Source organism: Eptesicus fuscus, chromosome 14, assembly GCF_027574615.1.
Source record: "Eptesicus fuscus isolate TK198812 chromosome 14, DD_ASM_mEF_20220401, whole genome shotgun sequence".
NCBI lineage: Eukaryota > Metazoa > Chordata > Mammalia > Chiroptera > Vespertilionidae > Eptesicus > Eptesicus fuscus.
In genome coordinates, this window is record NC_072486.1 from 52,574,581 (window position 1) to 52,591,186 (window position 16,606).

Below are 16,606 nucleotides of genomic sequence, written 5' to 3' on the forward strand. Positions count from 1 at the left end.
CCCAAAGGACATTATTCCTTTGCTGTTGCACAGATGAACCTGACAGTTCACTATTCTGTACACTTGTACATAGAAACCACCCCTAAAAGAATAAACAATTAGTGAACACCGCATTAGACAGAAACTACCAAGGTTGATGGCGAAAAGGGGAGGTGGAGAGCAACAGGAGAAAGGAGAAATATTATCATTTTATATAAAAGAATATTTTAATTTTTGTCCTTAGAAACTATAAAGGCTATACATGATTTGGAAATGAGACTATACCAAACACTGGCCAAAGAAGAACGGTCCGCTCTATGCCTTCTCTTTTGTCTGGTCACTCAGAAATATAATGTTATCTGTAAAGAAGCCAGAGTATATATATTATTTTCAGAACACTTTTCCCATCCCATTTAATCATTCTTCTCTAATACATACATACTTCAGTGCTATTACCTAAAAGGATTTTATGCCAATTCTCAAAATACTGAGCAACTCTTGCTGTTCACTAGAGGTATATACAATTGGCAGGATGGAGCTCAAAGCTGGGCTTCAGCTATCTGTCAACAATTCAGACTTTGTTAAAAGAGGTGGCATATTTCTTGTCTTTTCTGAACAATTAAGGTCTTCTCAGCAATGACTCTCTACCAAGCAACAAATCATAGATTTCAAAGCTTTCAATGCTCAGGCAGGTGCCATGAAACAGGCAGCACATCCTCACGTGGAAAAGGACCAGGCAGGACACTCCTCCTGCTGGAGGTGGGGGGAAGGACAGTGTTCATTTCAACAAATGGCCTTGTTGGCAAGGACAGATTTATTTATGTTTTAAAAAGAAGTTTGAACATTCATATAGAAGACATTTTATTTTTAAATGATAAAACAGAATGACTTTTTATATACTCATTCTTTGGAAAAGATATACTAATCAATATTACAAAGAGAGCATTTTTATCTAAGAACATCAGACATTACTCTTAAAATGCTGTTAGTTTAGGACAGTGGTTGGCAAACTCATTAGTCAACAGAGCCAAATATCAACAGTACACGATTGAAATTTCTTTTGAGAGCCAAATTTTTAAAACTTAAACTTCTTCTAACGCCACTTCTTTAAAATAGACTCGCCCAGGCTGTGGTATTTTGTGGAAGAGCCACACTCAAGGGGCCAAAGAGCCACATGTGGCTCGCGAGCCGCAGTTTGCCGACCACGGGTTTAGGACATGCAAAGGAAAAGATTTAAGTAGTACTTCCTGTATAACTCCAAAAGATCTAGATTCTTTTAATTTTGGAATTATTTAAAAATGGTTATTATATAATGACTGAATATTTATTGACTATCTAGTCTTCAAAAAATGGAATATTTTGGTGCAGAATGGTTATTTCAGAAGAGATTGTTAGAACTGCATCAATGTGTAAAGATAAGAGTGCCATCTGCTGGTGGTTAGTTTTAAGTTACAGACATGACCCCTAAGAGGAAAAAACATGGCCTGTAAAACAGATCAACGAAATTAAACTCTACTCCCTTCAATTCAAATGAAACCTATATGAATACTGGTGACTAGAAACCTATATGAATACTGGTGACAAGAAAAATACAAATGCATCCATTTGGCTAAGTTCATAACAATTTACACAATCAAAATTAACCCACACATTGGTTTATAGTAAAATATGAAAATGTTAAATGCTTCATAAATAAATAGTTAAGAGATTTAGAAATTGTCAATTATTATTTTGTTAGAAAGCTTGGTTTCCCACTGCTGAAATTATAGGTGTAGATATATATACGATACGGAGATCTAGAAAAAAATTTGAACAGTTGGATATGGCCAAAAGAAGAACAGGACATGATTTACTCTAAAGACACTCAAGAATTATGAAAACAAAATGGTCAGGAAGAACCTTGTCTAAGGTCTGATAATGAAGGCAGAAAATTACCTATGTTGGTTTTTAAGGTCAATATACTTTCAAAAAAAAAAAACAGTAAGAAAATACATATTGTAATTATTATTTATAACAAATTGTAATCTATCAATAAGGTATAGTGGTTAAGACATGAACTCTGGAGCAAGGAAGAGAAACATTAAAAAAAAAAAAAAAGTGTTGAGGGATCCCAGGTTTGATTCTGGTCATGGGCATGTACCTCAGCTGCAGGCTCAATCCCTGGCCCTGGTCAAGGTGTGTGTGGTAGGTAACCAATCAATGAGTTTTTCTCACATCCATGTTTTTTTTCTCTCTCTCCCTATCCCTTCCACTCTCTCTAAAAAAAATCAATAGAAAAATATCCTCTGGTGAGGATTAATAAAAGAGACTCAACTTTTGCACTCGGATGTCGAGTGTGACTCGACACGGTTAGCATTAGAATAAAGGGATCGAGAAAAAAGCAAGCGAGTGCAAAGGGTTAAGTTCTCAGATGTCCAGCCTTCAGAACTGTAAGAAAAAATTTCTATTGTTTAAAAAAAAAATGAGAGAGAGTTAAAAATTAAGACACATGAAAATAATGTACGATAATGTTTGGATTTATTGAGCAATCAAGGAACTATGAACACTGTGATAACTGGTAAAAAAAATTTAACAATAATTTCTTAACCGCACTGTAGCTGTGTTTTAAAATGGAGCCCATATCTTTCAGAAATACCTACTGGAATATTTATGCATGATATAACATCTGAAATTCATGTCAAAATAACCCAGGTAGAGGAAAAGTGGCTGGGAGTGTAGATGAAGTAGTATCAGCTCTCAGTTGATAATTGTTGAAGGTAAATGATAAATGTTTTTAAAAAAATTTCTCTCCACTTTTGTATGTGTGACATTTTCCATAATGAAAAATTTAATTTTTAAATAATTTTGGCATGACTCAGAATATCCTAAACATTGAGACATTATTACTACAATCAAATGTCTTTCATTCCCATCTACTTATCTATAAAAACAAGGTTTCTCAGTGTTTATATCCATAAAAACGAAAAGAACAGAATTAGTTCTTAATACTGTCTTATTTTAGCACTTTCTCCAAGAATGGGGGGAAAAAAGAACCACCTATCTCATTATAAGATGTATTTCCAATAAAATTTTAGTTTTTACATTTAAATATTAAAGTTGTTTTGGTCAATTATGTACCAACAACAACTATAATGATAACACAATGAAGAAATGTAACACTGAGCATCTTACTGTCAGAATTTTAAAAAATATTTTAAAATTTCTATTTATGTATGTATTTTTCTTACAAATATAACTGGATGAATAATAAAAGATTCTTAACCACACAATCTATTCAGATAAGCTTCGGAGAAGAAACTGGGATGGGAAAACAAGTACAGAGAAAAAGGAATACAGTCATGTGCCACTTAATGATGAGTATAGGTTCTTAGATATCGTTTGGTAGGCAGTTCCTTTGTTGTGCAAACATTGTAGAGTTCCCTACACAAACCTAGACAGTATAGCCTACTACACAACTAGGCTGTATGATATAGCCTAGTGCTCCTAAGCCACAAGCCTGTACAGCCTATTACTGTACAAAAGTACACAAGATTAAGTCAAGCAACAAGAAAAAACGATGCAATCAAGAGCTGCTGGGTGTAACACCCATTTTGTTTATAGCAAAGTTTGTTTTAAGAAGTAGACAGAGTACTATCTAAAATAATGATAAAAAGTCAATACATAAACCAGTAACAGTCATTTATTATCAAGTATTATATATTGTACATAACTGTATCTGCTGTACTTTTATATGACTGGCAGGATAGGTTTGTTGACACCAGCATCTCACAAACACGTGAGTAATGCACTGTGCTTGACATTACAATGGTTATGATGTCACTAGGCGATAGGAAATTTTCAGCTCCATTATATTACTAGAGGCTTGGTGCATGACATTTGTGCATGCACCAGGCTGGGTCCCCTCAGCCTGGCCTGCACCCTCTTACAGTCTGGGGCCCCTCGGGGGATGTCCACCTGCCAAGGGGTCCTTAGCGCTGCCATGGAGGCAAGAGAGGCTCCTACCACCACTGCTGCGCCCACCAGCCGTGAGCCTGGCTTCTGGCTGAGTGGTGCTCCCCCTGTAGGAGCGCACTGACCACCAGGGGGCAGCTCCTGCATTGAGCATCTGCCCCTAGTGGTCAGTGTGCATCATAGCGACTAGTCATTCCGCTATTTGGTTGATTTGCATATTAGGGTTTTATTATATTATATAGGACTTGAGGCCTGGTGCACGGATTTGTGCACCAGTGGAGTCCCTTGGCCTGACCTGCGGGGATGGGGCCGAAACTGGCTCTCCAACATCCTCCGAGGGTCCCGGATTGAAGAGGGCGGTTCTCGGGTGACGCACCTGGAATTGGGCTTCCCTCCTCTCTGATTCCGGGTGTGTCACCCGAGAACCACAGCTGCCAAGTCACCACAGCTCGGCAGCTCCTGTGTTGAGCATCTGCCCTCTGGTGGTCAGTGCGCATCATAGCTACTGGCCAGAGCGCCTGCCCCCTAGGTGGTCATTGTGTGTCATAGCTACCAGTCGAATTGTTGGACAGTCGCTTAGGCTTTTATATATATACAGATAATACCACTCCTGTGTATGTGGTCCTTTGTTGACCCAAACGTCATTAAGCGGTGCATGACTGTACTATAAAATTTACAAATGTTGAAGAGCTTGTTCATAGATTTTTTAAAAATGATTTGTATCAAATTGCTATATTTAGATCCATTAACACATTGAAGAATAACAATGTTATATTGAAAAAAATGTTAATGTCAATTTAAAGATGTCCAAAGGGGTACAGTTTCAAAATTTTTGTAGAATTTTCAAAAAAGTTTGAAAACTGCTCAAGGGGATAGCTTCTTAACCTTCTTTAAACTCTGTGTGTCCATCTTTTCAAAGTTATTTTAACGAGAATAGGAATTTAAAACAAAAGCATCATGTTAAGTACCAAAGAGGTTCTGAATAAATCTGCACAAATGTCTAACACCACTCAATTAATGTAACTCTATCTTGCCACGTGCTTCTCCCTGTTTAGGCCATATCCTTCAAAGACTCTAGATCCTAACTCCAACAATAAGAACGGGCACAGATAGTTCCATTTATACCCTACTAAACATTACTTGTGAACTAAGACTGTTTGAGTGTAGAGATAGTTTTCTAAAGGAATAGATAAGTGTAGAAACTCATAGCAAGCCTACAAAGCACACTCAGCATTCTTCTAGTGAGCTGCCTTACAATCTCATTAGCATCAGCATCTCAGCCCCAGTTAAAGTTACTTATAGCACAACCAAGCTTTTAAAGAAGGGAGGGAGTGGAAAAGAACTGCTGTTATCATAAGCTTACCAGCAATGATTGTTGTTGCTTGTCGTCTCACATTATTTTTATCCATATATTCACCATAGTCTACTTTCCCTTCCACATAAATTCGAGACCTGAAATAAATAAAATTTACAGTTTTTAGTCTGGAGATTCTAATATGCTTTACAAGGGGAAGTCAGATCAGGGGCAGTAATGAGAATACACTAAGGATGAAATATATAATCATACATAACCTCATTTTTGCTACTACTTTATAAAGTTCAAAATTAAGTGTATTGAAACAGAATGTACACACATTCTCATCTCAGTAAGATGACTCATCTCAGTAAAAAGGACAATGTTTTCATCCTTGAGCTGACTGTGGTCTATAAGGAACTTTTAAAAAATTTGTTCAAAATCTTAAGTTAAAATTCAAAAAATTTCTAAAGGCAAAGATAGTGAAAATGAAAGGGTAATCTAGTGACAGCCATCTAGGATTGATTTCCAATGTGCCATTTTCCTTGACCTTTGATTTTGGACTCCCTAATAGATTTGATTTTCACTTATTTTTCAATTCCTAAAGTTTTCCTCAAGAGACTTAGATAATTAAAATTCTAAATAGAGGTTTTCAGCTTAGTATTTCACTCAGAGTTAATTATTAAGACTATTTCTGCACTATCTAGAAGGCTGAGCTAGAAGACACACCAGGTGAAATTGCATAGACATTTCCCTAGAAATTTCCTACATCTATTTATATGCGTATATGCACATATTCAGACATACAGACATACATAAATGGCGATGGAGGTACATATGAAGAAAAGGTATGCAGTTATGGAAAAGAAATTGAAATTGTAGTCTCTGCTGAAATTACTTTTCATGAAATATATTAACTGTGAATACAACTGCTATAAATCATACCCCTCTGTCCTGTGGATTTGGAAAAAGCACTTTTTATTGATAATCAATACAAGCATTTCAAAAGGGACCTATGAAGCCTACATAAAATAGTCAGATATAAAAAACTGCTGTGAATAGGACCAGAATACCTCACTGTGTCAGGCTTCACACATTCCAGGTCCTCTGCTAAGGCCATCATGCGGAAGACAAGACGCACGACCCGGCCGTCAGGACCCCTGGCTGTGGCAGCCTGGGAACTCCTTCAATGTGTGTTGCCTTGTTCACAGGGCACTTGGTACATTTTGCCTTCCCTCTGGCCTCATCTGCTTCTACTTATATTCACGTTCTATTTTCCCTAAACTTTAAGTTCTTAGAATGCTAAACCAGCTTTTATACACCTTTTCACACAGAGCAACACATGCATATACTATTAAGCACTGAATGAATATTTCCTGGGTTAACATATATTAATAGTACTCAGGAACAAAGTAGTTACACAATTCATGAGAACACTTGTCAGTTTTTAAACCATTCAAACTATAAGATTCTTCCTGCCCCCACTTACCCCTTTTTCACATACTGATATGCCACATCTCTGAGGCCTGGTCGGAATACTGAAATTCTGTGCCAGGTTGTCTTTTGACTGACGTCACCTAAATCATAAGAATAGGAAACATGGTGACAAATGCCAGCAGACAAATAAATGCCAAAGAACAACATGCCTGGCAAAACCAACATCAGAGTGTCAAAAAGAACAAAACAAAGTCAGAGAAGAACGATCTTTTCTAAAAGTAACTTATCTCTAGTTAATTAAAACTAAACAATGTCTTTTTATTGATGATAAAATTATCACCCGTCTTTCATACTCACCCATTTGGTATGCTTCATTGTCTCCTGATTTCCACATCTCATTTGTTGCTAGAGAAAATATTGTGACTGGGTTTTTCCCTTCCACCTGTCTCATGACAGGATCCTGACCAACTCGCCCCAGTAACTGCACACGATTCAGAGCTGAAATGCAATATATAGATAAAATACGGTTGAGAGAAGTGTCTTGAATAGGGAAATCGGCTGAAGTAACAAAGAAGAAGCTGGGAGGAAAAAAGGTTTGGCAAGAAAGGAGAAACTATTCTTAGAGTAGCCCACAAAACAAATATTAAGCTCTTTATCTTAAATTCTTTAAAATACCTTTAAAAAAACTATCACTAAAATAACATCTGAGATCTGAAAATCTTCATAAATACAAGAAAATATTTCTGTGAAACTATAGGTTTCATAAACTTTCAGTCCCTCAGACAAATAGCACATAACGCTAGGTAACTTAACCAACTATGACTCAAGAAAATTATATGGGAGGACAGTGACAAGAGGGAGTGAGTTCTGACTGATAAAAGAAAGAAGGACCCAATTTATAGTAGGCCCTGCAGCCTGATGGGGCAAGGCCAAGATCCAAGAGGCAAATGTGAGCCAAAGGCATGGTGACTAACAGATTATAAAACACCAGTGTGCCCCTGCAACACATCTGAGAGAATATTAGCACATTGCTACAAATACAGTTTACACTTGGAAATTAGCTACTACTTACATCTTTCCAGAACCAAGCTGCTTGCTACTTCAGACTCATGTCTCACAAATTTATGAAATACCTAAAGCGGAACAAATGAATAAAATGGCTGTAAGTTTTTGGAATTTTCAGGGAAAAGCAAATGCAAACAGAAGACCTACTCACATTTGGTCACCATCTAGTCAGCTGCTCCTATAGCTTACATCCACGGAAAACAAGAGACGTGCTTCCCATGTTTTCCATCACACAGCGCCAGAAGGAACATGCAACACTTAAGGGCAGTCTACTACAGAGCCCAAAGGTACAAAGGAGGCACTAGAGAGCATGCCCAAGAAAGTTACTTTATGGTCCTCTCCTGTTTCTTGTGTGATAACCCTCCTGCTTATGATGCTTCTGTGGCTGCACACAAAAGGTAAAATCCAACATATGCTGGAAAAACTCATGCTTTCAGTAGGCCAAGAAAAAGGTCTAAGATAAATTTGGTTCCCTGATAAAGTACAAAGATATGTCCAAATCAGTTTGTCAGAGAAAGGTAGTTGCTGGCACATAACAGCAGCACTCAATAACAGCTATCATCACTCAATTCCAGCTAAGTGCTTTAGCTCTTATCAATTCATCCTTAGAATATACCTATAAACTATGCAAAATTATCCCCACTTTAGAGATGAAAAAAAAAAATGAAGTTCAGAGAGATTAAGTAACTTGCACAAAACCCTACAAGAAGCAAGTGGCAAGTCATGCCTAGAACCCAGAACCTTCTGGCACAGGCCTGCTGCTTTTCCCATGCCCTCTGCTGCCTCCTTAAAAACATTCTATTCAAGGGCCCCTCCTAAGATATGAGTACACACACTGGGCACATGGCTGGGTTCAGAGTGCTAAACTGTTCATTATATTAGAAAAACCCCATGTGCCAAGTGGTAGTACTGTTAATATAAAAAGCAGATGGCCCTAGCTCAGTGGTCGGCAAACTCATTAGTCAACAAATCCAAATATCAACAGTACAACGATTGAAATTTCTTTTGAGAGTCAAAATTTTTAAAACTTAAACTTCTTCTAACGCCACTTCTTCAAAATAGACTCGCCCAGGCCGTGGTATTTTGGGGAAGAGCCACACTCAAGGGGTCAAAGAGCAGCATGTGGCTCGTGAGTCGCAGTTTGCCGACCACTGCCCTAGCTGGTTTGGCTCAGTGGATAGAGTGTTGGTCTGCAGACTGAAGAGTTCTGGGTTCGATTCCAGTCATGTGCATGTACGCTGGTTTCAGGCTTGATCCCTGGGCCTTGTCAGATCCCCAGCCTTAATCAGGGCATGTGTGGTAGGCAATTAATCGATGTGTCTCTCTCACATCGATGTTTTTCTCTGTCTCTTTCTCCTCCCTCCTTCCCTTCCACTCTCTCTAAAAATCAATGGGAAAATATCAAGTGAGAATTAACAACAACAAAAATATGTATCTATATAAAGCAGATGTCCACCAATCAAATGAACACCCATTCATTCCCGGAGTACTGTTGGCTATTGAATCCTATCACTATGTTTTGGGGCCGAGAGTGGGTAAAAAAATAAAGACCTGAATCAGAACATACTAAAGAATCAAACTGCTAACTAGTATCTGTACCATTCTAGAAAGGTACTAATTTGAGTACTCAGATAAATCAGGCTGGCTCTTAAGTCTTATCTATATATATAAAAGCCTACGTGACCATTACGACTGAACTGCTGGAATGACCAGAATGACCGGTTGACCAGTTGCTATGACACACTCAATGCAAGAGCTGCCCCCTAGTGGTCAGTGCACTCCCACAGCCAACCTCCTGCAGTCCCTCCACCCCGGCTGCCCCCCCCTCCATCACCCCTGATCAGGGGGCTGGACAGCCAACCTCCCGGGGTCCCTCTCCCAGCTGGCTGGCGCCCCAATAGGACTGATCACCAGTCAGGCTGAGGGACCCCACCCAAGCACGAATTCGTGCACCGGCCTCTAGTAGAATAATAATATGTTTCATTTTAGGTACACAAAACTCAAGACCTAATAGAAAAAGATATAGGGAAAGAATTTTTTAACTTGGATAATATTTTTAAATTAAACTTTTATCACTAGATTTTTATATCTGATTTTTATCTTAAAACTATAATATTGAGTATTAAGACTGTAGTAACTTTTCCAAGTTTTACACTTCAACACACACACACACACACACACACACACACACACGTGTTAAAATGTGATTCCAAGAACATAGGGTCAATTCTCCAGAAGGAGGGAGAAGAGAACAGGTTTCATGGAGGAATTGATTCTTAACAGAATGGGGAGCAAAAAGTGTTATAAAGAAAAATCTATGTTGTAAGTAAGGAAAAGAGGTAGAGTAGGCTGGCTCAAGTGTCTGGGGAGATGAGTCTGGGTGGAATGAGGAGGAATTCGGGGCATAGTAAATTGTGATGTCGGGACTTTGGCTGCTCTCCTCAGTATGAAGAGATGGGTTGGGAGGCAGTTGACTATAACAAAGAAGGTAGGTAAGGGTGTGCAGGAGGCAACCTATCAATGATTCTCTCCAGTCATTATGGTTTCTCTCTGCATCTATCTCCCTCTCTGAAATCAATATGTATATCTGTAATAATAAAAAGGGTAATATGCTAATTAGATTGGACAGCCGAACAACCTTCTGGACCTTCGGACCTTCCGGATAAACCCGGGGCTGAGGGCCAAGCCCCTTGCACAAATTTCGTGCATCAGGCCTCTAGTGTGTGTGTGTGTGTGTGTGTGTGTGTGTGTGTGTGTGTGTGTATTTACATACATATATATATTTTTTAAGAGTTTCATCTTATTCTGCATTATCAAGATCATCCTACACAGACTATGTGAATGAAAGCAGGGGTTCTGCGAAGAGTCACCTCACAGTGTGATATGACCCTAAATTCCTACCTGGGTAGGTCATGGTGGGTAGTCATTCCCTAAGTATATAACTTTTATGTAGTGAAAAGTTTATCTTTGCCTGAAGCAAGCCCTGTCCATTGTTTCTGTGCATCTAGGTTAACACACCTTGGAAATAAGCCACAACTACCACCCTCAAGAGTACATAATCTTGTTAACTACCTTGTAATGCAATCCCTACCTTGTTTTCTCCCACTTCCATGTAATCTTCCCTAAATTTCCTTCTTAATCTCAATAGCATCATGAAAGAAGCTGCAAAACTGTTATTCTCCAGAGCATTTGAGTACTTGTACACAGGCATGTATGTGTCCGCATTTTGGCTCAAACAAACTCTCATAAAATTTCAAAAAAAAAAGGTAGGTGGTCAGAAAAGGAACCACATGCCTTATAGAAAAATGCTGGGACAGCCTAACCAGTTTGGCTCAGTGGATAGATAGAGAGCTGGCCTGCAGACTAAAGGGTTCCAGGTTCGATTCCGGTCAAGGGCATGTACCTTGGTTGCGGACACATCCCCAGTTGGGGGTGTGCAGGGGGCAGCTGATCAATGTTTCTCTCTCATCCATGTTTCTAACTCTCTATCCTTTTCCCTTCCTCTCTGTAAAAAAAAAAAAAAAAAAAAAATCAATAAAATATGTTTTAAAAAATGCTAGGACAATGATTCTCAGTCTTTGGATCAATAAAGACTTTAACTGTTATCTAACTGACCTAAATGTAAGTAACATGTTTTAATAAGTAATGACACCTCATTTTCATATATGGAAAACTAGAAAGTATTTTTGTTTTAGTGAACATTATTCACACAGGTAAAATCTTCTCCAAACCTCCATATCAAATAAGTATACATAAAGTGGGTGGGCTCAAAAATTCCTTTGCCTCTGCAGTCAAAAGCCTGAAAAAATTTTATCAGCACAATTATGGAAAAGTGATTGGTTACCTGCAATACAGGTCTTCGAAACATTGCTTCTACTTTTCCTACAATCTAATCTTTAGTCCTTTCCTAAAGGAAAAAAAAAAAGTGAATTAATACATCGTATAGCAAGAGCACAAATTCACTAATCCTACATTTCTAACTTGCATTCCTGATATTTATGCAATCCATCGTATGACCATAACACATTAACACTGCTGCACATTTGAGAGATTTCCCCCCAAAAGAAACTTTACACCTGTATCTTTTTTTATTCCCTTTTAACTTCCTCCTCCTCCAACCCATACAAAAAATTATTACTCTGAGTTATTCTCATTTCCATGCTTTTGTCTTCTAAAATTTTATTTAAAGGCAAGCTCCCGGAGGGTAGGGATTTTTGTCGGATTTACTCACTGTCAAATCCAATCCACCTAACAGTTCCTAACACATACGGAGGGCTCAATAAATATTACATTGTCATCAAGGGATTTAAATCTGAAACTTGTTGCTGCAAAAATTGCCTCCCTCCCTGTTAGTAAAGACGAAGGGAGATTCCTGGGTTCCCGGCCTCATCGCCAGGATGGGCAAGTGCCCTTTCTAAGGTGACGCTCCCAGCCAACGAAGTAAAGGGGCGGGAGGTGAGAGGAAACGCCAAGTCCTCCCCGCGCGTGGAAAGAGAAGGGACAGACAGCGACAGCACAGCACCACCTCCCGACCGACGCAGGGCTGCACGAACACCCAGCACTGAGCTCACGCCTCCTTCCCGCGCTCACCGGACGCTCCAGCCGCACAGCTCCGCGCTCGGAGGACACTTCCCGATGCGGCCCTGACGCAAGGCTCGCGAGAGAAAGGAGAAACCGGAAAGGCCGTGGCGTGCCTGATGGAAATGCTGCCGGCCATCGCCGCGGGAAACACGCCCCGTAACGCGTTAGTTCCGGGAGCTTTTTTTTCTGGGTCATCACCGCCTGGTGGTGAGTCGCGCTGATTTCAAGTTTATAATGAAAAGAAAGTATTTGATGAGGTTCCCAACCCGGCCCAGGACGGGGCGAGGTAGGCGACACAAAAGATAGCTCCGCCTCTGGAAAACACTGGAAAGTTCCAGACCTCCTAATGCAGAAAACCAAACAAAAAAGGAGCGGGAATAGGGTTTATTAGAGCACAAGTTAAGGTGACGTCAAAAAATTGGCAATCCAGGTAAATATTTTAATTCAGTGTTTAAAAAAGTCCAAATCAATGAAAAAATCCGTGCTGAGAAAAAATTAAAATCTTAGTTCAATACAAGATACAAGTATTCTGAGGCACAAGGAAAAATATGTGCTCCTATAGTTTTATATATTTAAAAACTTTTTTTTTCAGAACACTAAGTTACTTGGCGAAATATTGAATATTTGAAAAGTAGGTGTATTAAAACTCACAATATTGTTTTAGGTTTAAATATTTTATTTATACCGAAAACTATTTAATATTGAATATTTGAAAGGTATGTGTATGAAAACACAATATTGTTTTAGGTTTAAATATTTTACTTATACCAAAAACTATTATAATTTTACTTTCCTGGCTTTAATGGACATAAAATGGTCAATATTTTCAATATCTACTTCTTATTTCCAGTTGCAAGAATTGCCATGTCTGACAACATTTTTTTACAAGTGTCTTAAATAATAATTTTAATTAACTTCAGCTTACAGGTCTTATCTTTATTTAAAATTCTGGTGTTTTGTTAATTGTGGATATTTTTATTAATTTTAATGTTTTAAAACTATTGCATTAAAATATCATTAATCTTAAAGGTGGGTTTTTGACATCCCTTAAATTTTTCCTCATACACCCTAATCTTGGCCCTGATAATGAAGAGGGGTATGGAACCCCACAGATTGCAGAATACAGGCCAGAAAGGGTCTCCCCCTTATCCTGGCCCTGGCCCTGCCCAACTTCTGGAAAAGGAAGGTACCCTCCACATCGTTCTAACACGCAAATTTCCTCAGGACTCAACTTAAAACCTTTCAATGCCTATTCTTGTCCTTGAAGGAAAAAATATGAATGGCTTAACATGGTTTCTAAGACACACGTTAACCCACTCTAAAAGTAGATTTACTAATTGTCATTGTCAATGTAGTCCGTCCAAACCTGTGGAGAATTTTTACAATTTTATTGAGCCAAACTGACGACATATGCCAGAGAGCAAGATCTCCAATGCTCCATAGAATGGAAGTTTTGCAGCTTATTTTATATATTAGAATCAAAGGAGAAGACTTAAGATGCATGAAATCCACTGATGGTAGGTTAAGGAGCTGGGAGAAAGCACGGGGTGGCAGGAAACCTCTGATAAATGGCAAAATGGAGAAACATATAGGGTGTCTCCCAAAGATGTATGCACACACAATCGATGAAGGAAAAAAAAAAACCGTGCTGAGCAAATTTTTTGAGTGATTATAAAGGCAGCGTTTATTAAAATACACTTCATTTTCAAAATTGAGCCATCAGCTGTTAAAGTGGGTATACACTTTTTGGGGATACCCTGTACTTCTTTTACATTGGTGGGTAAAGGATAGTTAATAACATTTACAGCACATAGAGATGGTATTCAGAGACAAGATAACAACGAGGGGTTCTGTGACCTCACACTCTGGTGGTCTTGGGCTCTGGTGCTGAGGTAGTGTCTTCCAGGCATAGGAAAAGGAAATTACTCTGTCATTTCAAAGGTACTGTAACCAGACAACCGAGGGGTCCGGGCTGCCTGTCACCACTTGAGCCAATTAAGCAGAGACAGGGTTGAATCATATGTGAGCGTTTATTTCAATAATGCCAGCAGTATGGGAGAGCAGTCGGTCACCCACAAAAATCTGCTCTGACCCCACACCCCCTTGCCAATTGGCTGGTTATATACCCTCGAGGGAGAAGATAGCTACGTGCAGCTGTGAGCTAAAAGTGTAACAGGGAAAGGGGAGGGGAGGGTCTGCAGTTCGGCCTTCAGGAGCTCAAAGTCTGATAACAAGGTGGCTAATCTTCCATGAAGTTACAAATAGCTCAGCCCCTTCCTGGGACTGGAGAATGGTCAGCGTTCCTGAGAAAAACTCCCGGAGGGGGTCAGGATCCAGGCACAGCAACCAAATCAAATCGTGTCCTGTCCTGGGTCTGTTCTCAAAATGTGTTTCGAGTAATGGACCCATTTGGGCTCCGAGGTGTCTCATCTTTTATAGGCCTGTTTCATCCTCCAGTATCCAGGGTCTGTAAGAAAACTTCTCATCTATCATAAGTAAGGTGAATAATTATTAGACAGCTGTGGTTCTATTCTTACTACATGTCCTTACCCCCTAACGTTGCTAGTATGTTATCCTAGAAGCATAAGAAGAATGGGCAGAGCTCACTTAAATATTGACCTCTGCCAAAGACCTGGGATGCCCAATTAGGAACTTGTGATCAGACTATCCTGTGGGGTTACTTTTGGTAACTGAGCTTGCCAGGCCTGCCATGTGCCACCCCTATCACCATCACCAACAACAACCCCTCCCCCCACACACACCCCGGCTTGTCAAGTGTAGTGCATAACCACTCTTTTCATTCACAGTATTTTTCTAGATGCTTAACTCAAGTTTTACTTCACAATTTAGTTTTTGAAATGCCATTGTTAACTAATAAAGATTTGAGGCTGTAAAACAAAGGTTTATTTGGGGTCGTAAAGGATTCAAATCCAAACAAGGCAGATTTAGGTAGCAACCCAACTGCACTCTGGAGAGAACAAAAGAAGACAGGGTTTATAAAGGACTAGTGACCCGGTGCACAAAATTCGTGCACATTAAAAGAAGATTAATTAGAAGAAATAATTTAATATTGCTATTTGCCCTTTCTCTATAATAGAAGTGTCAAAGATGAAAGAAAATTAGTAAAATGTATATGAAAACCTTACTCCTGTCAGAGTCTGGGGCTCACCATGGGACCCAGAGTCAAATCCCTGCCCACCCACATGCACTCAAAATCGCATGAGACCCAGACCCGGCTTGCCCCCCGACCCAATTGGGCTAGATCCAGACCTGGCCAGTCCCACCCTTGTCAAGCCCTGCTTGGCAGGAGGCATAGCCTCAGGTACCCTGGCCTGGTGCCAGGATGGGGGACATGGCCTAAGGTCCCCCGACAAGCCCTACCGGCAGGGGGACGCAGCCTCAGATCCTCCATCAAGCCCCACTGGGAAGGGACACGGCCTGAGTTCCCCCAACCCAGCACTGGGGGTGCACCTTAAGGTCCCCTGTCAAGCCCCTCTGGGTGGGGGGCACAGCCTGAAGTCCTCTGATAAGCCCCACCGGGTGGGTGCAGTCTGAGGTCCCTGGCCTGGCACTGGGGTCGGGGGGGAGCAGCCTGAGGTCCCCTAGCCCAGCACCAGGATGGGAAGTGCACCTTGAGGTCCCCTGTCAAGCCCTGCCGAGTGGGGGACACAGCCTGAGTTCCCCTGTCAAGCCCCACAGGGGCAGGGGAGGGCGTAGCCTCAGGTCCCTGCTAATTGCTCATTAAGGCTCTTTATGGGAACTTGGCCTCAGCTGTGGGTGCAGCCATCTTTGTGATGGAGTGATGGTCAATTAGCATATTCCCTCTTTATTAGATAGGATGTTTATGGCTGGGCCTTGAGCTGAGGTTAGCAACAGGTTTAACAACTTAATAGCTGTTCCGAGAACTGTGGAACAAGGTGGGCCTTACTTCCTTAATTGCCTCCTGACTGTTTTAAGTGACTCCCTTAGCAATGTTTATTCCATTTTATACTGCCTTCAGTCCTTGCACAGGTATTAATCATTCTACATTCTACTAAGTAACTACTGTCAGTGTCCTTCAATGATATCCTTCCATTTCAGCGGTTCAGTCAAATGAAAAATTAAATGCACCCTTCCCTTCAAAGACAGCGTGCCCCTTTTAATCAGTTAGTGGTGCCAAGATTCTCCCAGACCTTAACTTTGGAATTAAGTTTGAAACTTCTCCCTGATCACCTACATCTATCCAACCATATCCAATCATTTGGCCTTAAAAGGTCTTTCTTCATTATGCCACTAATCTCTCCCTCTTTCTTTGTATTC

At 40.0% G+C, this 16,606-nt stretch overlaps 1 protein-coding gene across 3 annotated transcripts; it reads right to left on the reverse strand.

Annotated features, from left to right (window-relative positions):
• Window positions 1–181: 181 nt before the first annotated feature.
• On the reverse strand, window positions 182–12,406 carry SSBP1 (single stranded DNA binding protein 1). Of its 3 annotated transcripts, none has more exons than XM_008150464.3 (7): window positions 12,317–12,406; window positions 11,571–11,633; window positions 7,734–7,794; window positions 7,019–7,159; window positions 6,714–6,801; window positions 5,294–5,382; window positions 182–338 (listed from the first exon to the last, which is right to left on the reverse strand). In XM_008150464.3, the coding sequence occupies exons 2-7, from the start codon at window positions 11,592–11,594 to the stop codon at window positions 295–297; spliced, it is 447 nt and encodes a 148-aa protein (XP_008148686.1). In that variant the 5' UTR covers window positions 11,595–11,633; window positions 12,317–12,406; the 3' UTR covers window positions 182–294. The 3 variants fall into 3 exon arrangements, with proteins under 3 accessions (XP_008148686.1, XP_028014776.1, XP_028014778.1); XM_028158975.2 differs by lacking the exon at window positions 12,317–12,406 and adding an exon at window positions 12,252–12,314; XM_028158977.2 differs by lacking the exon at window positions 12,317–12,406 and adding an exon at window positions 11,958–12,217.
• Window positions 12,407–16,606: the final 4,200 nt, after the last annotated feature.

Bases quoted from the DNA above. Each gene is read 5' to 3' on its own strand.
- SSBP1 (XM_008150464.3), bottom strand. From the start codon at position 11,594: ATGTTTCGAAGACCTGTATTGCAG. The intron at 5,383-6,713 runs GTAAGTGGGGGC...TATTTATTTCAG, and splicing joins TATCAGTATGTGAAAAAGGG to GTCTCGAATTTATGTGGAAG. The intron at 339-5,293 runs GTAAGCTTATGA...GCTTCTTTACAG, and splicing joins AGCAACAACAATCATTGCTG to ATAACATTATATTTCTGAGT.